Source organism: Apostichopus japonicus, chromosome 17 (genome assembly GCF_037975245.1).
Source record: "Apostichopus japonicus isolate 1M-3 chromosome 17, ASM3797524v1, whole genome shotgun sequence".
NCBI lineage: Eukaryota > Metazoa > Echinodermata > Holothuroidea > Aspidochirotida > Stichopodidae > Apostichopus > Apostichopus japonicus.
This window is the reverse complement of record NC_092577.1, coordinates 7,905,897-7,929,950: the sequence shown is the minus strand read 5'-3', so window position 1 is coordinate 7,929,950 and position 24,054 is coordinate 7,905,897. Positions and strand designations below refer to the sequence as shown.

Sequence of the window (24,054 nt, the reverse complement as noted above, 5' to 3'; positions counted from 1 at the left end):
CCCCCCCACTGAAAAAATCCTGGCTACGCCACTGGGTCGCGGTCAGTGAGGTTGAACCAATAATGAAGTAGTAATGCTTATACAGAGTTACACCAGACCTATGCCCCCGTATCTATGGCAACAGTGACATTTCAAACTGATACCAAAAGTGGAAACGGTCGTATATCTAGGGAAACTTCAGTCAGTTATCAGGAGTGCTGAGCGTATAATTGGCACTAGTCTACCGTCCCTCCATTCACTATATCGGGAGCGAGCACTGAGGCGTGTAGACTGTATTATGAAAGACCATTCCCACCCAGCATTTGTGCATTTCAATGTCCTTCCCTCAGGAAATAGATTACTAGCTTTTAGAGGTTCGAAGCGTTTTACCAACAGTTTTTATCCATCTGCAGTGAAGATTTTCAATGCGAATCATAGTCGCTAACTTATTTATTACTCCCTGTATCTTATGTCTTATTTGTTCTGAATTCTGTTTCATTGACTTAGCGCTCTGTTTATCGTACAAGTATACATTTTATGGATCTTGCCGTACATATTTCTTATCATTCGTACTTTTTTACATCGTCACTTTTATCGCAATGTTTTTATACCATTGTCGATAGCCTACCGGTATTTATTACTCATGCAGTATCACTTTTTATATGTGTTTCATCGTTTTGCGTTTCAATTTCATGTCTGTTTTGGAGCTCTTGTGTTTTGAACAATTTCCATTGTATTTTTATGCATGTGGCTGAATAAACCATCTATATATCTATCTATATCTTATAGCGTTCACTGTATAAGCCGTTGCATTTGTCAAATAGATATGATAAAGGGGTTTTCTATGTTAAAGGTGTCAGTCAGTGGTGAAGACCATACTGATACACTTGACTGAACACTTATGCAACAAACTGTATTATTAATGTTGACGGTTATACCTCCAACCTGCAAGGACTGACATGTTCCTTAACATTCAAATCAAACATTTGCTTCTCCCAAACAGCTTGGAGTTGTTTGCTACCGGACTAGTATCTATAGTTCTCTATATGCTTCTGGCGTCTCCGTTGCATATATTCATAAATTAAACATTTAACAATCGGAGCACGGCAATATTCTATATATATATATATATATATATATATATATATATATATATATATATATATATATATACATATATACATATATACATATATACATATATATATATATATATATATATATATATATATATACATATATATTTATCATTTAAGTAGATCGAATTAGCCTACATGAATATCGAAAGGCTTCCGTTTACAGTATCAGTGTGTTGCGATCTCATATGACCTGTAACCTCTTTCTTTCTTTCTTATTTTTTATTCTTTCTTTCTCTCTTTTTTCTTTCTGTCATGTGTTGACCTTGATGATTGCAACCTAAACGCCAAATGTATGACAGTATAAGGAGAACTATGTAGACCTGTTTATCAAAAAGACACAGAACATTTGCCATGTTGAAAGTGTCACACATTATCGAAGAAACCATTTTTCCTTCTAGCTAGCCGAGGACTTACTATGATCTTAAAAAAAGAAAGATCATCTTTATTATGAAAATCCTTCTTCTTTTTTTTTATTTCAGCTACCCATGTCTTTAAATTATCACATCACACAAAATGGTTTTTATTCCGGCGGCATTTTTTGACCGATTAATTGCCTACCATGTCAGTGTCATGTTGAGGTACATTTCCTCTCAAACGTTTTACCATTTCGTGAAGAAAGTTTGTGAAATGAAAAGTTGACACCAAAGTCAACCTCGTATATCGTCATCCTCACTAACTATATAGGTATATCGCACAAAACCTTGCAAATTCATAAACCTGTAGCCTATAAAATGTTTGATGCTTTCGCTTGACTTAGATACCCACCCTCACATATCCTACTTCTGATCATTAAGTATTCACATCACTTCAGTTAACTACAAACGCATTTTATGTGAAAAAACCCTCCTTCAAGTAGTCTTGATCTATTTCCCCTCAAATATTCCCCTCACGGTTACAATTATAGGTTAAAAATCCACTGTTAGATAAACTACAAGCTATAGGAAGTACTCCACATTCTATTGAGCTTCGGCTATCTATTCATCACCGAGGAAGCCGAAACGACTCAAGTACACACACTAACATTAAAAAATAATATCCAGGTATATACTAACACTGGCATCAAGTGACATCAGCAATTCGTACCGCTATTCTAGTAAAATGGCGGTTACTTTTCTAAGGAGTAGTATAAATAGACGAATCGGGGTAATATAATATAGTCGTGATGATCACGTGGACAGTGGTTCGTCTTCAACCGGCTGGGAAGGCACGTGGACAGTGGTTCGTCCTAAAACGGATGGGAAGAGCACTGACTTGTTATAGAAAGAAGGTTCACAGCCAGTGACAAAGCTAGGGGTATTGGGGTATATCAGGAGGGGCGAGAATGGTCTGTAGGGGCGCTTTCGACACTATCTAAGCTGAGCGCCACTACAGGTTAGCGCGTAGCATACATAATTTTGTTGGGTAAAGATACTCGCTAGATCGCCGGAAATGATCCTTTCCGGGCCTGGCTAATTTGCAGATAAACGAAAAATAAATAGATGTCATCGCCAAATTACACCAACAAAATGTGACAAATGTCAATAGGTAGATGAGAGTGCAATAACAAAGTCAATAATCGTGAATAAGTAAAAAGTGTTAAAGAGCTGGAAAGGGCGCCATCATTCCATTTGAGTCCGTCAGGGGTGCATCCGCCCCCTGACTGTATGGACGCTCCGCCACTGTTCACAGCTAATAACACTGGTAGAGTTTTACTCGGTTTATACACACGTTTATAATCGAATACCGCCATAAGGGATGCATATCGACAGAAGGATACACCAACTTGTCACTTCTCGACAATGTGATGGTGAACTGTGTGTACGTTGCATGGCATTCATGATCACGTTTAACAGTTTCCTTCCTAGCTGGACAGATATCTTAACGTTCACCTTTTTTTTACCGAAACGGTGCCCACCCCACCCACCCTCCCCCTCCCCCCAAAAAAATCTCCGGACCCACCCCTCCAATTGATGACATTAGACAGAGATCAATGTCATTTGTACTCCAAGAAAAAAGAAAAAGGAATTAGTTCCAGTAATATTTCTAGAGCTGTTCAGGTTTTTAAGATATTAATCTATAAAACATATGGAGTGCTCCGTTAAGGCTAATTTGACGATGTCGCAGGCTTAATGCCTTAATGTTAATCCATTGTTTTTGAAAATCTAATAACTCTAATAAATAAATAAACCTTTTCTCGTTCTTCTATATCCTCAGCGACAAGGATGTTTGGTTTCAGTATTACTGTTTTCTTTCGAATAGCTTGAACGGAGAAGAGGAAGAAGAATACCATATTAAAAAAAAGAATTGTCAATTAGTAAAGTTTAATATGAATCATCTTATAAAAAAAAATCAACTGCATGTGTCCCCGGCAATATATTTTGAAAGACAAGATGTGAATTGAGTGAAATGATATTTCGTTAAGAACCAAGAAGCTAGCTCTTAAGAAAAGTACTCTTGATATAATTTGTTGATTTTGGGAAGGGTGGGGTGGGGGGGGGGGCATTAGCTATGTCAACCATTCTCTCATATGAACTACATGTATGATGCTGCAGTGGTTCCGTCAACAAACTCACCACACGTCATAAAGGTTTCAATGAAGACGATGGGAGCGAACATATCAATACATGTATGTAAATACATTAATGTATTTTTAGTGGCGTAACCAGGGGGGGGTGAGACAAGTGGCGGGATCACCCATTCAAATATCCCCCACCCCAATTTCCCCCACCCTTACATGACATTGGTGGGCAAAACAAAAGACATTGCACGAAAGTAACATAAGCATTTCAAGGTTCATTTAAACCAGTTCGCGGTTGACATTAATCCATAATTGACGGGAATTCTCAAATTAAAACCAGCCAATTGCATCTCAGGGTAAAATAATTGAAAGGACGAAAACTGAACCCAATTTTCAAAATCGAATCGCCATAGCATTTTTGATTCTTTAAGTTTTATCCAAATTCTAAATTTGATTCGGCAAATAACAAATTTGACTGTAAAAACGAATCATCTAATTACAAAGAAAAACATAGGCTTTTGTAGACAAATTGTGAACGATACATTTATGTCCTGTTAACTTATGAGAACAGAGCACACGGTGTTATCAGCTAAGAGTACAGTGACTTTTTCAAGGTGCGTAGCCAGGGGTAGTGATGGCGCGGTCTCCCCCCCCCACACCCTGCCCTCCCAAAAAAAAGAGAAGAAAAGAGAGGGGGAACAGAGAGCAAGAGGTGGAGAGAGACAGACAGAGGGACAGAGACAGAGATGGGGTGGGGGAGGGGGTGGGGAACCATGAGCGGGGAGAATTGGAGAACAACGTAGAGATATATAACACAACGTTTTTAAAGAGTGGACATTGGAATATCTCATTAACATGTTTATAACTAAAATATATAGGCATAGCGGTATAGTTAAGCCATTTGAGTCCCCCACACTTTTGAAAAGCTATCTTTGTAGGCTGCCAACATAGAATTGCCGTATCGAAAGGAATGCAAACTACCAACTTGTAGACTACGTTTACAGGGGCAGAAATTAAACAAAAGTGTCTTGGCCTGCATTCACTCAGTAAATTGGCCGGTATATTCTCTAACTTTGACGTTTGTGTTACAGTAAAACTGGTAACCTTGCTGTACGCTGTATATGGAGAAGGGAATTTGTGCCTCTTATATACACAACATTGCTCTTCCAGATCGTTTGGAGACAGGTTATCCAAAAAGTACACTTCTGCGATCTAGTTCATGTTGGTTTGCTATATGTACTAGTTCATGTATTTTATTTTGATTTGCTATATATACTAGTTTATGTATTTTATGTTCGTTTGCTTTATATACTAGTTCGTTTATTTCATTTTGGTTTGCTATATATACTAGTTCATGTATTTTATTTTGGTTTGCTATATATACTAGTTTGTGTATTTTATGTTCGTTTGCTATATATACTATTTCGTTTATTTCATGTTGGGTTGCTATATATACTAGTCCATTCATTTCATGTTGGTTTGCTATATATACTAGTTTATGTATTTTATGTTCGTTTGCTATATATACTAGTTCGTTTATTTCATGTTGGGTTGCTATATGTACTAGTTCATGTATTTTATTTTGATTTGCTATATATACTAGTTTATGTATTTTATGTTCGTTTGCTTTATATACTAGTTCGTTTATTTCATTTTGGTTTGCTATATATACTAGTTCATGTATTTTATTTTGGTTTGCTATATATACTAGTTTGTGTATTTTATGTTCGTTTGCTATATATACTAGTTCGTTTATTTCATGTTGGGTTGCTATATATACTAGTCCATTCATTTCATGTTGGTTTGCTATATATACTAGTTTATGTATTTTATGTTCGTTTGCTATATATACTAGTTCGTTTATTTCATGTTGGGTTGCTATATATACTAGTCCATTCATTTCATGTTGGTTTGCTATATATGCTAGTTCGTGTATTTCATGTTGGTTTGCTATATGAACTAATTAATTTACTTCATAATAGTTTACTATATATACTAGTTCATTAACTTCATGTTGGGTTGTTATATAAACTTGTTCAAAAGTACAAGAACTGTTCTAGCAGGTCGGGTGAGTTGTTCATCATAAGCATATCTACGAAATATGATAAATATGATGGTATTGTTAAGACTACTCTTTCATATTAACTTCATATTGGATTTTACTCAAATTACGTTTCCCTTATGAATTCGTGTCGCCATCACATCTTTCATCATTTACTGAGGATCGCTTTTATATTAAGGTATTCTTCATATCACAAAGAGAAGCAAACGTAATTACTTCCATGAATATAAATGAAAAATTATTTTACAGTCGACACTTATTTTCTTTCTTTTTTATAGAAATAATTTCATCGGTTTCCAAGGTATGCTCTGATCGGCTTATTATAATGGTTATTGTGTGTACCTGCTTGAATGCCCCGCCAATGCGACATTATGTACATATCGATGATTAAAAAGATGCAAAAAACAAATATAACCATATCCCCCTTTTGGCAAATACCTTTCAGAATAAAGTCCCTAGCAGAGGCTTTCAGAATAGTTCTGAGGTAATAATGGGAAATAGACTAATAAAAGACAACCAAAAGCTTCCATTAACGACTTGCAAATGGCTTTTATATCTCTCGGCGAAATGTCATAATGGAAGTTACTTAATAAGTGACAGCAAATATATTAAGCTCATAATGGAGTAAGTTTATTTGTGAGAGCTTATAACAAACTGAAGAGAAGAAATAAATAACTGAATGCAGGGTTTTTACAGGCAAAGGAGGATAAAGTGTAAATCTTATAATACACAGAAAATAGCCCATGACAACCAGCAAAGGAAGAATTTTGCATATTATATATAATTAACATGTGTGACGTAATGCTTTCGTTGTATAAGAGAGGACAACAAGCTAATGGACACCCAATGGAACCTAATATTTATACATTTGAAATAAAATAAAATAAAATGAAATAATCATGAGGGATTGGAAGTAAAAGTGTAACTAATTATGGACTTTGACAAGTTTTTTGGGCAAATTATTATTGTCAGCTATATTTTCCTGACATACTGATCTTTAAGTGTAAAGTATCAGTATCCATCGCGACAAGCTAATGTTGGATTTTAACAATGGTCCAATGTTTTATTCGTAACATGCTGGTAAAAATGGTCTGAGATTGTAAAACGAATGGCACCATAGCCATGACAGATGAGATGTCTCAAAAGTAAAAATCATAAATTCCATATCTTAGATTGAATAAACTTCATGATTATATTCTTGATATGTAATGATGTTATTGGGATCTAACGTATTGCGTAATTTGGGGTTTTACAATGTGATATATATATATATATATATATATATATATATATATATATATATATCATTGTGAAACCTAGGGCGTCCCGCATCAATCACCGTTCATGTATAACCATGATACCGATACTGGGTGCTATCACAGTTGTGAAACTTTCCTACCATAACAACATACTATCAATGCTTGATAACGTAAATGTTGTTTAATAAAACCATCAATACCTCTTGGAAGTGGATACACTACGGCTGTGTGAAGTCACGCTGATTGATGAGGTTAGATAACATTCGGTTATCATTGTAGTATTATGTTCACCGTTGTTGTTCGTGTTCATTGATACTCTCCTATAGGGTAGTCAATACAAATCAAAAGCAGCCATATCAGTAATCACGAAAACTTACATAAATAATACACTATAGGTTAAACATATGGAAACACCTGTATGTATGGTCGTTAATGCGAAATAGAGAAATGAAGATCTCTACCTATTACGCCGCGGATGGAAATATTTCAGTCTGTTTGTTCTTCATTAAAAATGTAATCAAATATACCATCACAGAAATTAGATCAATTTATTATCACAACGTTTGGGAAGGAATAATGTACATATTCATATCTTTTATATATCTGTATACATAGATTGTTGCTAGTATATACCAGTATATATCGGTACGATTATATATCCATGTATTAACCATACATACTAACCGTGTACATTAGTAAAATAACGTTACATTTTTCATTATGACACTGAACGTCTTTAACCGTAATGTATCAATGCCCAGATTTCACAGACAGTTAAACATATTAAACGGTATGGTAAAAAACATATATATATCTATCTATATATCTATCTATCTATATATATATATATATATATACATACACATATATACATAAATCGGTAGCATGTGCTATTAGGATTACAGTAAGAACTGAAGATATGTGTAATCCCAACAAACCACAGCTTATCAAATGCAAGGACTTGTTCTAGTGTACGAAGCTTACTATAAGCTGTTGCCATCTTATATCTCAGACGTACTCCTGCTACAACCTTCACGCAGCCAGCTTAGATTCTAAAGCATAGGCTAATAAGTACCTCCAGTACTAGACCTGAGTAAGTCTATGCCTACTGTGAGTCATAGCAAGACCTACACCTTCACTAAATCTCGGACACTTCTAAGTTCAAGGTAATGCGAGTGTTGTGGATTGCGGTAACTTCTGAGTGCCAACCTAACGAATGCCACACATTTATTAGGATTAATTTAAAGCTTAGTCAGGCTTTAGTCTTTTTTGTACTTAGATTCGAAAAACGCGAGAGGGTTGCTGCTACATAAACACTATCATCGGCAATGATTGGTTACCAGATTTCAGACAGTTCTGACAACAAGACTGCTACAGTAATCTTCCAAAGCGAACGAGTAATGTCATGAGCTTGGCCATTTAGTTTGCTTATTGCGGTTAGCAAAGCTGTTCTGACAGTTACGACACGTTTACATCTCTGCAGCGACATAGATTACAGATGATGGATCATTTGTAGATCGTTGTCGCTCGGAATGTAATTGGAAACGTGTTTCTTGACGAATGGGAAATCCCCGATTATTCTATCACGTTACAAAGGTGTAAAAGTAAAGGGCGCCGTTCAAAATGTAGTGAAGAACGAGAACAAAAAATGAATAATCATGGTCTTCAATCTGCCTGTCAGACATCTTCATCTTCTTCTGTCGGCACTAGATATACCCTGTCTGATTGTACATAACCGATTTTTAAGAAATATCCAGTTAAGATAGATACAAGATGTTCATAATCACGTGGGTTGGAGCAAATGCGGTACAGTCTAAGGCATTGGCGGAAAATTAAACTGAACATTTAAGACATAATAAATTAGGTGTCCAAGATTACTCTTATACCATTTGTGACCAATTGCAAGTCCCTCATCAATTCCTTTATGAGAACAATCCAGCAGGATTTTGCTTCACTTAAAGACTATCAAGTATCGATCAAGGTACCCCCCCCCCCATCCCCGTGCTAGCTTTTCGACAACTGCGTAACTTTACATTTGTACTTACTTCCTCCAGACTTCCCAACCCTATTTCCACCTCCGCAAACAAATTCAGTGGCGGAAAACTTCGTTGCCACATTTTGCTCCAATATTACCCCTAACACTATGAGTAAAATTCTCAGTGACGATTATGGTCCAAGATCCCTATCTCTCTCTCTTGTGGCTCTAAGAATGTCATTTACATATATGCTGCTGTGTTCTTTGTAAAGAGGGAAGTTATGTCGGTAAACAGGTGCTCAGTTCCGAATACATTTTACTAATCACAACAAAATCAACAAACACAAAAACAACTCGGGATAATTTTGCAGGATTGTCCTATCCCGAACATTTTCATCTTCTTGGACACTCTCTCAAAAATGCTAAAATTTAGTTTAATTTCCTCAAATCAGCAACTGAACGTAACCATAAAGAAATTGATTGAATCTTTCGTCTTAAGTCTCACATCAGTGGCCTAAACAAATACTTGGTACCCATTAACAACTACCAAAATCACAAACTTGTGTAATCCGTTCTTAATCCGCCTTCTGTAAAGTCATGGTTTATTCGGTATTAATTCCATCTGGGCCATTTCGTATTTATCAAACTGCTTACAGTTTTGTGTTACAGTTTGTACGTGTCATTACACTGCCCAAGTCGTGTTGACAAAGGACCGAATCACCAAAGGACCGAAGGACCAAAGGACCAATGGACCGAAGGACCGAAGGACAGAAGGACCGAAGGACCGAATGATCGAAGGACCGAAGGATCTAGTATATTGAAAAAAATCCATTGTTGATACGGTCGGCAAAGATGGAAGACAGTCAACTGTGTATATCTAAATTTGAAAAAATATTAATATTAATATGAAACTATATTAGACAATTATTACTGCAAACCCTAATCTGTTTTTTTGAATTTGGCTTTGAGTGATCCATCAAATGCTTCGAACTTCCCCATTTCTCATAGCTGGTGCGAAGAAGCTGAAATGTCAAATCCATAATGATAAGGTGAAAGGATATACTGGCCTTACTTTGAAATGGAGAGGTGTTAATACAATCAACTTCATTTTCTGTGTTAATGTCATAATTAATGATTAGTTATTAAATGAGAATAAATACCAGCATCTACCGGAACTGCACCATAAACAAAATATCTGCTGAGAACACAGTCAGTTACGTTATTTCTTCCCCTGATTGATTTCAAATATTGAAGAATTCTGTGTAGATATCTTAATGTCAGATAATTAGAACACAATAATCGTGAAGTTTCTGGATAGAAACCCGCAGGCCAGGCACAGTGATATCAGTGTGTAAAGTATAGCATTAATATTCAGGGGGAAACCTCACGGGAGATATTCTGGAAGAATGAGAAGAGAGAAGATTTAATTATTTATTATTTTAAGTAACACTGACGTTTGCGATATTTTGGGACGTCATGATGTTATTTAAACCAAAGGACTACGTTGATTTATTTTTTTCCAATTTATGATACAAGAGCATTGACCGGACAAGCAAACACGAAAATAGTCTCAGTCAATTATGCTTTTTTATTGGTGATAGACCTAGCTCTGTAGTGCTTTTTTAAATTGTGATTTTATTATGGGTAATTTGTTAATGTATAGCAGAAATTCGATCACCAATTAACAGCTTTATAGCTCATATCATCTAATATTCAGGAAGTATGCACGTCATCCTGATAGCAAGTTGATGTTAAATTCACTCTTCCTGGTATTTGTTTTATCCATCCTGCTTCTGAACTAATAGTTTAGTAAGCCGAATAACATATGTTCTAGGCTAAGAACTACAAGTTTACTAGGATACATGAGACTTTAAGTGTTGAGACTATATCATCAAATGTTTGACTATTCAATCTCAAAATATCACCTTTTCCTGAAATTTTGTCGAAATTTCGTCGTTGAATGTCAGAAATTCGAAACGATGCTTTATCTCAAACTTTCAGATTTACCTTAAAATGTAAGTGTTACATGTCGATATTTCAAAGTTTCGAGAAAACAGCCCAAATATCGTCGGATTAAACATAAAGCGGACCATTGAAATCGTTGAATAGCTGATACCTACAACTGCCCCCCCCACCGAATATTCGAGTACTAAATTAATATACTTAGAATGATTGAAGCACCTGTATTTTGTTATTTCTCTCGCCATATCCTCACTGATAACTACCTTTGAGGTGTATTGCAATCGTTCAACTAAGAAGCTGTATATCACACACAAATAAATAATAACAAAAGTTATTTCTTATTTTTGAGGCTGCTTTACTTTTTGTTCTTAGTGTAGTGCAGTGCTTGAAAAGTCATAATGAACAAAAATTGATAACCAGTTATGGGATTTAATTCCCCATCCTATCGTGGAACTTCTACAATTATCAATTACATTCGGCCACCCCCCCCCCACCACCCCATGATTTGAAAACAAATCTTAGTATGACAGAGGAATAAGTAATGATGGAACTGCAGCAAAACACCATACTCTTTGGCACGTTGTTTCATGACATAAAGGTGATATACTTTCATCTAGAGATGGTGGATACAAATTCTTAGTCATGGCATTAATGTTTCGAACTTCCTTGCATTTCCTTGTTAAAGTTATGACTAATATACATTTGTTAAATGACAATTTTCAACCGCACACCCCTCCCCCTATAACAATATTCAGGATGAAAATTCTACTTCCGATTTCTAGTACGTTTTACGGATGTTAATAAAGGCTATAGGATACCGGACACTCAACTTATGGTTGGTTTACTCAAATCGGGTAGGGTGTTTAACTTGCAAATGCATACATTGGGTAACCATTATTTCAATTACGATGGTTCGATTCTCGATTTCCAAGACGACATTCCTATCAGGTACCAGTATTAATTATTAATGATCATGTAAAAAAGGCAAGATTCAATAAACTGCTGAAAAGTATGGCTGCTTACAGCAATTTATGTCAATTCCATACAATATAATAATAAAAGTACTCCTTAGAACCAATTGAAACTCCAAATAACCTGAAGGACCACAAGTGTTCATAAAGCATGCACTTCGCATCATATATGTACAGTTTTATCATTTTGGTAACAAAACAAAGTTTCATAACATAATACTTAAACTTAATGGACATAAATCAACGACGAGCTTGATTTAGACAGCGCTCTTTCATTTTCTATGTTTCTTCTTCTTCACAAGCGTTGATTGATTGACCTTTATACTTCAAAACGGCAGCGAATAGTCGGGATTGTCCATTTGTCAAGAAAACACGCTTACAACACGTGGCTACACGTAATACTAAACGTGTTATCATTGGTTACACGTAACTCATTGCTTAAATGGTGACATCAAACATATTATCTGTATCGTTCTTAATGTAAGTTGACGAATGAACTCTCGCATAGCCGATTCCAGTGTAAAAAATTTCATTCCACATAACTGATGAATATAACACCTATTTATCTGAATAACAATAGTAAAAAGTCATGGTGAATCCTAAGATTGAAACTTAATGAATAATGGATTGAGCCTTTCGTGTACAAATGTGAGTTTTAAGCGTCGTTTTAGTTACCAAGAAGCAAAACCGGGAGATATAATCAGATTAGGGGATATGACGTTCATAAAGTGGCAGAGCCACGGAATTTTCGTCTGGGAGTTCATATGTGCTTGAGTCTCCATTGTATGGTGTAGGCCGTGGTATTTTTGGAATAACCTGACCAGGGTTATGGGATGGATTCATGGATGCTGAATTATCGTGAGACTCTAGAATCTTTGCTGGGTAATAAACCTGTTGAATAAGAAAAATAAATTATGTAAGAGTAGGAGAAGATGTGAAAGAGGATTTGGAAGCCCACAGAACCACTCATGTACAACAACTTCTGTTTTGTGATGGTTGGGCATATTTTATTCATATTGTATTTCCTTTGCTAGATTAATATTACAAATTATTCCAAAAGTATTTTTGTGCAGTCCATAAGAGAGGATCGACGTAGAATTAAGGCGAGAGAAGGACAGGCGTTGTGATGGAATGTACTTACAATAGTTTGGATTGCGTCTCCAGCACAGCAACTGTAACTAGCCACAATAATGGCAATATCAAGTTCTACTATGAAGCAGACCACGATTATACAATAGAAAACGAAGTGAACCTCTGTAGATGAGTCTACCTATTATAAAAATAAAACAAAACCATAAATCCAGACAGCATATTTGTGTAATAGAGGATACCATCTCCAGTCACTGAGTCAGGAAATCACTGACAGTGATTTGATATAAAAGGGCTACACCCTTTCTCACTTCAAAGTCCAAAACGGAGTAAGTGATTCTCGTCAGCACCCTTTCTCACTTAAAAGTCCAAAACGGAGTAAGTGATTCTCGTCAGAAATCTACGTGATTGTATTTCATATTACCTTCTACTTCTGAGATATATATATTAAATATTATTTGAGATCTGGGTACATCGTTCACGTGAGCTCAAGGCCATGGGCTATCTGGCTTAAAATGATTATAATAAAGTGTTGGCATTGTTCATAAAATTGCTCTCACTCTTTATATAGTCAATTTTATTTGCGCGTAGTCACTGAGATTCCCAGTTTGAGAATGGTTACGTAAAGCTTAATTTATTGAAGAGTCCAATAAGAGTCACATATGATACACAATCCTGTCCTCAATAAACCCTCTCATCCGTTTAAATTTTCACTTACTTACAATACTTTCTTATGAAAACATGACACCACTATCTCCTTTGTTCTTCATATGGAACTGTATTCGCTATTTTTTACCATTAATGTGGCAAGATGGTAGTAGACAAAGGGAATAGGACGGTCCTTGCTTTTGAAAGCGGGATAGGGCGGGAATATGTTTCTGGCCCCAATTATGTGTGAGAAGCACTCTTCAGCGTTGCTTGATTACTCGGTTGGATCCTGTGAATCAGCAAGACGAGTGCCAAGCAACCAATATTCAGTTTCATAGACCAATAACTTAAAATTCTTAATTTATATTGGAGTGTAGGACACAAAATATATTTGATAATGCAGTTGAATACTTTTTTTTAAATCTTTATTTTCCAGAAAACCTTAAACTGCCTGCTAATTTTTAAGCTGTGAGCTCAAAAATTGTACACACACAACACTAAAGGTCACATCACCTGCACAACCTATAATGTTAACTATCTGATCTACCCTGACCCTCCATCCGCCATCCACCATCCACTCTCATGAAGCCGTTATATGGACACATATCCACAGTCAACCCCAGGAAGACTGAGACCCCGCTTGGAGAACCCTTCAACCTTACCAACCAAACCAAAATAACATGTCCTTATAGGGGATGGAATCTTTAGGTAGCCGTCTTGATCTAGTACGAATCAGAGAGACTGTGGATACAACGCCTTCGCACCATTCAACCTCATGAGCTCAACATTCAGGAAGGATATGACTAACCTTTCTTCTGCTCCCCCTTCCACCTCACCTTGTTTTCCCCTTTATCACCCCTCTCAGTTCTCTTCTACTTTTCTTCTTCCAAACTTTTCTGTCTTTGCCCTTCCCTAGTTTGCTCCCTTCCCTCTTCCCTTAATCCCCTCTTTGTCCCTCTACAGTTTCTCTCTTACCTCTCATATTCCCCTGTTGGTTTCTTTCTTCCATCCATCCCTTGTCTACTAAACCTCCTACATCTATCTTTTTGTGTTCACTCTGCTCATTAACCTGTCTGTATTCTGTGCGTGTATTTGTCCCTTCTGTTACTGTTACTTGTCATTCAGCCACTGAAGAAGATCCTGCTAGGATCGGAACTTCAGGTCCTCTTACTATTACACAAAGATATTATAAAATCAAATATGTAATGCAAAAACTTGATCTGTTTTTAAATGTTTCTGTCCTAATCATAGGTTTGATCTCAGTCCCCCATGTAACATGTGTGACATCAGGATCTGTATATTTCCAACGCATTAATTAATGTTAAAATCTGAAGGTTACGTGATCAACTGAGGTTAAAAGACAACGTTGGCTAATTGTCTGGTACATAATTATCAACCGGTAACATTTCACTCACATCTTCATAATAGTGATAAGGTGGGTCGCTAGAATATATCAATGCGACTGCGACAGGCGTAGCAGCAATTGCGATGAGCACACATGCAAAGATGGAAAAGGCCAAGTAAAGTCGAATCTTTAGATCAAAAATCGAGAAAAGACAATTAAGTTAAATAAGGAAACTACATCACAAATCCTCAATGTGAAAATAAGAAAGTTGTATATTGGATGGTGCTCTCGCGCATTTTCGTAAAAGATTGTGCAGGCATGCATGCAATTAAGTACCGGATGAAAATGAAGGTAAAAATCAAAATTACATATCCTTGTGTAGGCCTTGTATTAATATACAAATTTATATTAGCATGATATGTTTTTATTGTTACTTAACGTTTAACAAGTTCTAAAGATTGAACACTTTTCAATAGCAATTCATCAGAAAGTTATTGTCACAAATTATTTTCTTCTCTTTTGGGCAACTATGGTAACTTGATTTACGCTGAATACTGAATGGTAAGCATCATTTGCGATTTTATGTGACTTGAATATAGAATATTATTGAGAAACATATAAACAAACATTGCTTTACTTTTAGTGATATTGCCACTTTAAGCAACTTGTGAACACTTGACAACTGGAATAGCATTATTCTAGAAATGGTGAAATGTGCATATACGAAACAAAATGATATGCCAAGAATGTTCTTACTGTTGCATCTGTGAAATTAAGTTTCTGTCATAGTATACGGATAGTGACGAATAAGACACACTGTCAATTATTTCTTGTTTTAGTTATTGTATCATTAGGAAAATTGAATGTTTGAATTTTCACAAGAGGAAAATACATTAATTTATATATTTTAGTAAGATTATCTTTGTCATTTTATGACAAATAAAATATTTAGTTGGGTGTAAGATAATCTATCAATACAAATACCATGAAAATGTCTTTCTGAATATTAAATTGGGTTCAACTGATATATAAAGCCCCCTCTGTTTGTTTTTCTTGCCGTTTTATTACCTTGCGAAGACTTGTAAGTCGATGAAAATATACTGTACATCGGTTTACCAATAAAGAGTCTGACCCGCAAAGGTTGGTAGAATCATAAATAATTTCATATTTTTACATATTAGTATAGGGAACAGACCGCCACTTTGTCCTACTAATGTACAAGTTTGACTTTGAAAAAAATTATATCTGTGCAATAATATGTTTTATCAACCGAATCCTATGATTTTCATGTAAACACCGTGATGCTGGACAAAGGTAAACTTTTAAGCGCCTTTATATACATAGTGCACGGCCTATATATTTATATTTACGTAATCGTACATATAGTTCTGTTACTTAGCAATTTGTGATTCTTTCGGCTGAGAATTCCAAAAATGGAATTTAAGATAAGGACCTGACGTCGGATGAAACAAAAGGGAGAACATACGTTAGGGTTACAAATGATCTAGACGGTGTTCAAGTTACTTTGTTTAAATAACGTTAGTTTGAATATAAGAAAAGCTGTTTATTACGTTCCAATTGGCATAAACTATCTACAAAGTATGATATTACCATACCAGCAACTACAAAGCAACCATTAATACTGGAAAATGCCACAATCAATTTACAATTTAACCTGCTTGACTTCACAAAGAACGTTATAGAACTCAGTAACAAATGAAACTTTAATTACAAACATTAAATCCACATCATCTGTTCCTTTTCCTTTTTTTAAATACGTCTCAGCCTATCCAGGAAAGATATTACATAATTGAAATATCTTTAATCACTGTTTGGCATGAATTACCATGAATTATAATCGTGCTGACCTCATCGCAAAACTTGGATGTATCACTGTTGTTATTATTATTTCTTGGTTGATTAGAATTTTAATGTAATAAGTAAAGCACAAACATGTATGCAAATGCAGGCACTCACCTACCAGTTAAGAGTTAATCAGCCTAGCTGTCAAAGGACTTTTTGACACAATCGACTAAACATAATCTTGAAGTGGGTGTAATACATATACGATATGTGTTATTCACAGATTAAGTACTAATGCAGACTGTATTAACGCATTTTACTAATAACGTCATATGGTTGATGTTGGAATTTCTGCATCTTTTTATGAATGCCATTGGGAAAGGGTTAGGGGAGCGATTACTTCCATCCGGACATGTGAACACCTCGTAGCCACTTTGCGGACATTGTGAATATTTATGCTTCTTGATGTTTGAACACAAACATATTTCAACCGGTGTACCTCATGTTAACCTTGAGGAGCTACTGTGTGATCTTATCAAATGTGTTTAGACGAACTAAAGGTTGTACAAAAGTTACCGAAATATTGATAGATACATATATATATTTATATAGAAATATGTGTGTAATAAATATATGTCAATGAATTAGTGGAACTTACCGCTGCAACTGATATAGGCCACACCTGTTTATCAATTTCATCGCTACCAGCCCCTGGAACAGATGCAACTGTCATACCAGAGATCAGAAGAATCGTAGCAATGAAAGCTTGAATTACACCAGCAATGAATCGAGCTTTTGCACCTTTCTTTCCTTTGGGTGTAGCTTGAGGGTCCACTTGCCCACCCTGAACAGATGACGAAGCTCCATGAGTAATCTGCATCTAAATAATGCATATTAAATGAGAGGAGAGGAGAGAAAGGACAGGATCAAAAACTAACAAACACTGTATCAGATTCAGAATGTTTCGACATGTCAGCATATTGAATAGCTCTGAAGATACTATATACATATATATGTTTATTTCTTAATATTTTGTTAAATGATTTGCCTCCAAAAATTTAAGAAAGTTAGTGTTACGTGAAGAAATGTTACCATGCAATTCACAGGGGAGATCTCAGTTAAATTTCCGACACACTTAAGCTAAAGCGTTACTTACCTTAAACCTCAGTTTCAAAAAAGTGCAAGCTCACTGAAAGTAAATATGTTATTCACTTCTACTATCATACAAGGAAGTACTTCAGAAATAAATCGAAAGTGATAAGCATACTTTAAGTGTTATACTTGTACTAAAAATAAGTCATCAACATTCAGAACAATAATCAACGGATTTTGCAAAAAGCGAAGCACTGAAATGTGTCTAAGTGCAAATGAAATAGTTGATTGATCCAGCACAGGCTGCAATTGATTGCATTCCTAGTTAAGAAAATTGGACATGCGCTGAAAACCTGATTTCTAAACCTGCCTGCGCCAGAATATTTGATTACCGAATTAAAATACCTCGTATGGTTCTTATTTCTTCCGTCATCCTCACTTTATCACTACCTTTAAGTGCTTGGTAATGTAAAATGCTTTGGTATATTAGAACCACTCAAATACATAGCTATATTTTATACACACATAAACAACCAAACTTATTCCCACCTCCGCAAGCAACTTTTGCTCCAACATTACCCTGGCACTAAAATACCCAGTGACGATTATAGTTTAAGACCCCTATCCCTTTTTCATGTGGTTCTAAAAATGTCATTTACAGATATGCTGCTGTGTTATTTGTAAAGATGGAAGTTTTGTAGGTAAAACAGGTGCCCAGTTCCAACAAAAACAAAAACAAATCGTGATAATTTAGCAGGATTCCCCTTTTCCGAACATTTAAATCTTCTTAGACACTCTATTAAAAATGCTAACAGCAACCGAACGTAATCGTAAAGAAATCGATTGGATCATTCGTCTTAAATCTCACATCAGTGGCCTCAACAAATTCTGGGTACCCATTAACAACTACCAAAATCACAAACTTATGTAATCCGTTCTTAATCCGCCTTCTGTATAGTCATGGTTTATTCGGTATTAATTCCATCTGGGCCACATCTTATTTATCAAACGACTTTCTTTCATTGTGTTACAGTTTTTACGTGTCCTTCCACTGCCCAAGTCTTGTTGACGAAGGACCGGAGGACCGAAGGACCGAAGGACCGAAGGACCGAAGGACCCAAAGACCGAAGGACCGAAGGACCGAAGGACCGAAGGACCGAAGGACCGAAGGACAGAAGGACCGAAGGACCGAAGGACCGCAGGATCGCAGGATCGCAGGATCGCAGAATCGCAGGATCGCAGAATCGCAGGATAGAATGACCGAATATATAAGACAATTATTACTGCAAAACCTAATCTGTTCTGTTGAATTTGGCTTTAAGTGATCCATCATATGCTTTGAACTTTCCCCATTCCTTGTAGCTGGTCCAAGGTTGCTGAAATGTCACATTCCTGATACGGTGAAAGGAAATACTGGCCTTATTTTGAAATGGAGAGGTGTTAATACAATCAACTTCATTTCATGTTGATGTCATAACAATGATTAGTTGTTGAATGGGAATAAATACCAGCATCTAGCAGAACTGCGTCATAAAAAAAATGTACTGAAAACATAGTCAGTTACGTTATTTCTTCCCCTGATTGATATCAAATATTGAAGATTTCTGTGTAGACATCTTAATGTCAGATAATGAGAACTCAATAATCGTGAAGTTTCTGGATAGGAACCTGCAGGCCAGTCACAGTGATAGCGTATAAACTCGTTGACAAACAAATTTCCGTGTAGACGCCGCGTAGACACCTCATATAATCCCTGTACGAGTTTCTACGCAGGAAATGCTATTGTGCTCAATGAATAGGGATTAAAGTCGCCGAAAGAATGAGAGATGTTTGAAACATCCGTTTCTTAATCGTAGTTTAAGACATGATATTCACCTAGCAGCGAAGATGACGCAGGTAAAGTGTTTCTATTCAGTGTTTCTTTTCCGACTTTTTTTCTCAGTTGTAGAGGTTATGTTCCACGGAAGATAAGTTTACTTTGAATAGTTGGCAACATTTTGAAGAATAATAAAGTATTTCTAAGCGTTTCTTGTGTCAATTTTTTATATAATTACCGTTGGTTCCAACAGAATGAAAAGAAAAAAACGTGCACCCAACAAATTTGAGACAGGGCCGGTTAAAAACAAAACAACATGTTTCTCGTCCGCCCAAGGGGCCTCATTTTTCCTGATTCCCGGGTCTCTATTCGGAGTACAAGAAATCTAAACTATCCTTAAAAATTATTTTGTTAAGGTTGCCACATATTCAAAACTAGTATTAGCGCATTTAAAGAAGAAAAAATGGCCGCCCGTCAATATTTTCCGACCAAACCTATATGTTGATTTTATTTATTACCTTCATGAAAACATACTTTTTTAAATGGATTTTGAAGCTGTCAAAATTTAAGAAATGCTTACCGTTAAGTACTGGCGTCAGACAATACATTTTCATATTTATTTCAGTAAAGATCCACAAAGGATAAAAATGCTAAATTACTAAAGAAAAACTGCATGTACATGGTCATTTTTAGTATCCAAATACTATACAAAGAGATTGAGTTCACCGAAACACCCATTTTCCACACCACCTGAGGAAAATCGTCTTTTATAAATTATAGTACTGTTACGAGGGCCCATTGTAGCCTAACGCTAGTCACTGCTAGTGAGGAACCTAATGTTATAATATAATGTTATATAATAATGTATAAAGAACACTCAGAATTATTTATTATGCAAAACTTAAAAGTTGTTTGATAAATGTTTAACGAAAATTTGTTCAAGTGTAACAAAGTTCATATTTTATGATAGAATATGTGATAAGATATAGCAGAATGTAAGAGATTAGAAAGTTTTCATTACATTCAAACTTTCCTTGAAGGGGGAGGGTGTAACGAGGGCCCATTGTAGCCTAACGCTAGTCACTGCTAGTGAGGAACCTAATGTTATACTATAGAAAGTATTTGAAATGGCCTACGTGACAAATCAATATTTGAGAAATTAGGTCGGGTGTCAGAATGTTATTTATGTAATGAGTAATACACGATTGTTCTGGTATATTCCTTATTATGGCACGCTGGTCTCGGTTCCCGTCGGTTAACGTGAAATCCCGTTGTACGCTGTGCACGCATCTTCGTGGATTCTCTGGAATGTTCGCGAGATATGCAAAGGACTTCCGGGAACGGAGAAACTGGGTCGAATTGTTACTCAGGTGTATCGAGAAAGATCTAGATGATTCTTGATATGGCGAATCGTATAAAAACCCGCCCAGATTGGAAAGTTTCTCAGTTTCTGAACGAATACAAGCGACGACACATATTATACCATTCTACTATATATCGTCAGTTCTCAACTGCCAGTAGTTTCTGAGGGATTGAGATATCGATACCAAGATTGATTCTACACTCCCATTCAGAAGTTTGAAGAGGACTTTGCTGTGAAAGTACAGTTTATCAGTCATTATTTCGGAGAAGGTGAAGAATTTCTGTCTCCGTTGAGGAAGTTCGTTACGCCAGGAGTTGGTGGCTATAAAGCTGATTTTGGACTGACTCTGGTAATATTTAGTCGGCAAGAAGTTCGACTTGTGCTTCACTCGATTGTGGCTGGAAGTCCGTCTTCTATTTTGGAGCATCGCCAGAAAGAAGGTGACTGCTGTTTCTGGGATCGCGAGAAGCTTCGTCGAGGACCAGTGAATTTCGCGGTACAACGGACCGAGAATCGTCGTCATCAAGGTCGTGGCCGCTGAGGGATATCGCCGTAGCGTGTTTTTAAGTGTATCCTATCTTGTTAAGTGTTACGAGGGCCAGTTGTAGCCTAACGCTAGTCACTGCTAGTGAGGAAACTAATGTTATTATATAGAAAGTATTTGAAATAGCCTACGTGACGAATCAATATTTGAGAAATTAGGTCGGGTTAATGTATCAGGACGTTATTAATGTAATGAGCAATACACGATTGTTCTGGTATATTCCTTGTGTTGACACGCTGGTCTCGGGACACCGTCGGTTTACGTGAAGTCCTGTTGTACGTTGTACACGCCTCTTCGTGGATTCTCTGGAATGTTCGCGATATATGCAAAGGACTTCCGCGAAACGTAGAAACTGGGTCGAATTGTTACTCAGGTGTATCGAGAAAGATCCAGATGATTCTTGACATGGCGAATCGTATAAAAACCCGCCCCAGATCGGAAAGTTTCTCAGTTTCTGTACGAATACAAGCGACGACACATATTATACCATTCTACTATATATCGTCAGTGCTCAACTGCCAGTAGTTTCTGAGGGATTGAGATATCGATACCAAGATTGATTCTACACTCCCATTCAGAAGTTTGAAGAGGACTTTGCTGTGAAACTACAGTTTTCCAGTCTTTATTTCGGAGAAGGTGAAGAATTTCTGTCTCCGTTGAGGAAGTTCGTTACGTCAGGAGTTGGTGGCTATAAAGCTGATTTTGGACTGACTCTGGTAATATTTAGTCGGCGAGAAGTTTAACTTGTGCTTCACTCGATTGTGGCTGGAAGTCCGTCTTCTATTTTGGAGCATCGCCGGAAAGAAGGTGACTGCTGTTTCTGGGATCGCGAGAAACTTCGTCGAGGACCAGTGAATTTCGCGGTACAACGGACCAAGAATCGTCGTCATCAAGGTCGTGGCCGCTGAGGGATATCGCCATTGGAAGAGACCAGCGTGTTTTAAAGTGTATCCTATCTTGTTAAGTTTGTGAGTAATTTTCTATATATTTGTAATTACCATTTGTTGTTGTTGGTTCAAACTCCATTGTTCAATATAGTTTACGTTCTCATTCAAATTCTCTAGACTCTTCAATTTGTCTGTGTTCCTTACGGAAACAAACCCAGGCTTGTGTCTCGTTAAAAATTAAATTATCGAGACCTCTCGCATTCCAACGTTACATAAGTTTGTGAGTAATTTTCTATATATTTGTAATGACCACTTGTTGTTGGTTCAAACTCCATTGTTCAATATAGTTTAGGTTCTCATCAAATTCTCTAGACTTGTCAATTTGTCTGTGTTCCTTCCAGAAACGAGCCCAGGCTTATGTCTCGTTAAAAAATAATTATCGAGACCTCTCGCATTGCAACGTAACAGTACCATACAGTAATTTACATTGGATACCAACGTTACTTCTACAACAGCTTCCCAAAATGTGAATGTGTCGCAATAGGTTAAGTTTGAACCGCGCAGCACAGTACCATCATTAATTTGCATATTACACCAAAGACAGCATTCCTTCGTCTTGTTTTAGATGTAGCCACAGGTGCACTGTATGGCGGTCACAGAACGGGCGACCAACATGAAAAGTTTATAGGGAATGATTGACGGTCGCTTGGTTACAGAAAGACAGGGAAAATTATCATCGTTTTACGTTGATATTTTTATCCGCATTTCCCATTTTTATTGGACGTGGCCAGTTTTTTTGTGAGTGTTAGATTTGGCGATTCAAGAGTGCAGTATAAACTTCAAATTCAAAGCAGCTGAAAGGGGTATTGGGCAAAGGCGTAGGAACCGGGGGGCTGGGGCGCCAGCCCCCCCCCCCGTGAAAAATATGGAGGGGCGGAAGTATCATTCCGCCCCCCCCCCCCGCTTCGCAAGTCAGAAAACCCCTTTTTCATTTCCAAATGAGAAAAAAATCTCATTTGGAGCACCAAATTGCATCTAAGGCCAGGTGAAAATGCAAAATTAATATACAAAATGGAGTGGGTGGGTTGAAGTGTGCTATATTGCACCAAATTGCATCTGAGGCCACCTGGAAATGCAAAAAAAAATCCAATCCTAGACCCCTCCCCCAGGCCGGCCATCAGATTGGTATTGGGTCTTCATAATAATGATATGGGCGAGAAATTGTTCATGTCTCGTTATAAATTTTATTGGCAAATTACATCGAGGACGGAGACAGAAGGAATTTATTTGTTGGGGAGGTGAGGGGGAGGGGCACCTAGTTCAGTACTCCAACCTACTCACAAACCACCTCACAAACCGCCCAACTCCCATGTTTCCGACCAAACTAAAAAAATAAAGGACGATGACTAGAACACGAAAAATGTATCTTATCGGCTCACTACCCCGTGATTCTTTCAGACCGAAAAAAACCCCATTAATTCACCTTACACGATATTTCAACACTTTCTTAATGGCCAGGCCTATATACTTCCAATATAAAATAACCAACGATGGTCCATGTGGAAAAAGCAATACACTGCATTCCGAAATATTTTGTTTGGCATCGTGCCAGGAGTGCAAAAT

At 36.7% G+C, this 24,054-nt stretch overlaps 3 protein-coding genes across 6 annotated transcripts in view; 2 read left to right on the top strand and 1 right to left on the bottom strand.

The window, feature by feature from the left end:
- LOC139984541 (NLR family CARD domain-containing protein 4-like) overlaps positions 1-24,054 on the top strand; it is a 313,255-nt gene that overhangs the window by 197,016 nt on the left and 92,185 nt on the right. The window lies entirely within an intron of this gene.
- The window catches only part of LOC139985136 (C-C chemokine receptor type 1-like), a 76,407-nt gene that overhangs the window by 23,446 nt on the left and 28,907 nt on the right, over positions 1-24,054 (top strand). The gene's annotated exons all lie outside the window — the stretch shown is intronic.
- LOC139985140 (uncharacterized) lies at positions 11,228-17,932 on the bottom strand. Of its 4 annotated transcripts, none has more exons than XM_071999384.1 (6): positions 17,886-17,932; positions 17,388-17,609; positions 16,327-16,379; positions 14,997-15,114; positions 12,986-13,114; positions 11,228-12,735 (listed from the first exon to the last, which is right to left on the bottom strand). In XM_071999384.1, exons 2-6 carry the CDS (start codon positions 17,607-17,609, stop codon positions 12,550-12,552), a joined length of 708 nt encoding a protein of 235 aa, XP_071855485.1. In that variant the 5' UTR covers positions 17,886-17,932; the 3' UTR covers positions 11,228-12,549. The 4 variants fall into 4 exon arrangements, with proteins under 4 accessions (XP_071855485.1, XP_071855484.1, XP_071855488.1 ...); XM_071999383.1 differs by lacking the exon at positions 17,886-17,932 and adding an exon at positions 17,807-17,830; XM_071999387.1 differs by lacking the exons at positions 12,986-13,114; positions 17,886-17,932 and adding an exon at positions 17,807-17,830.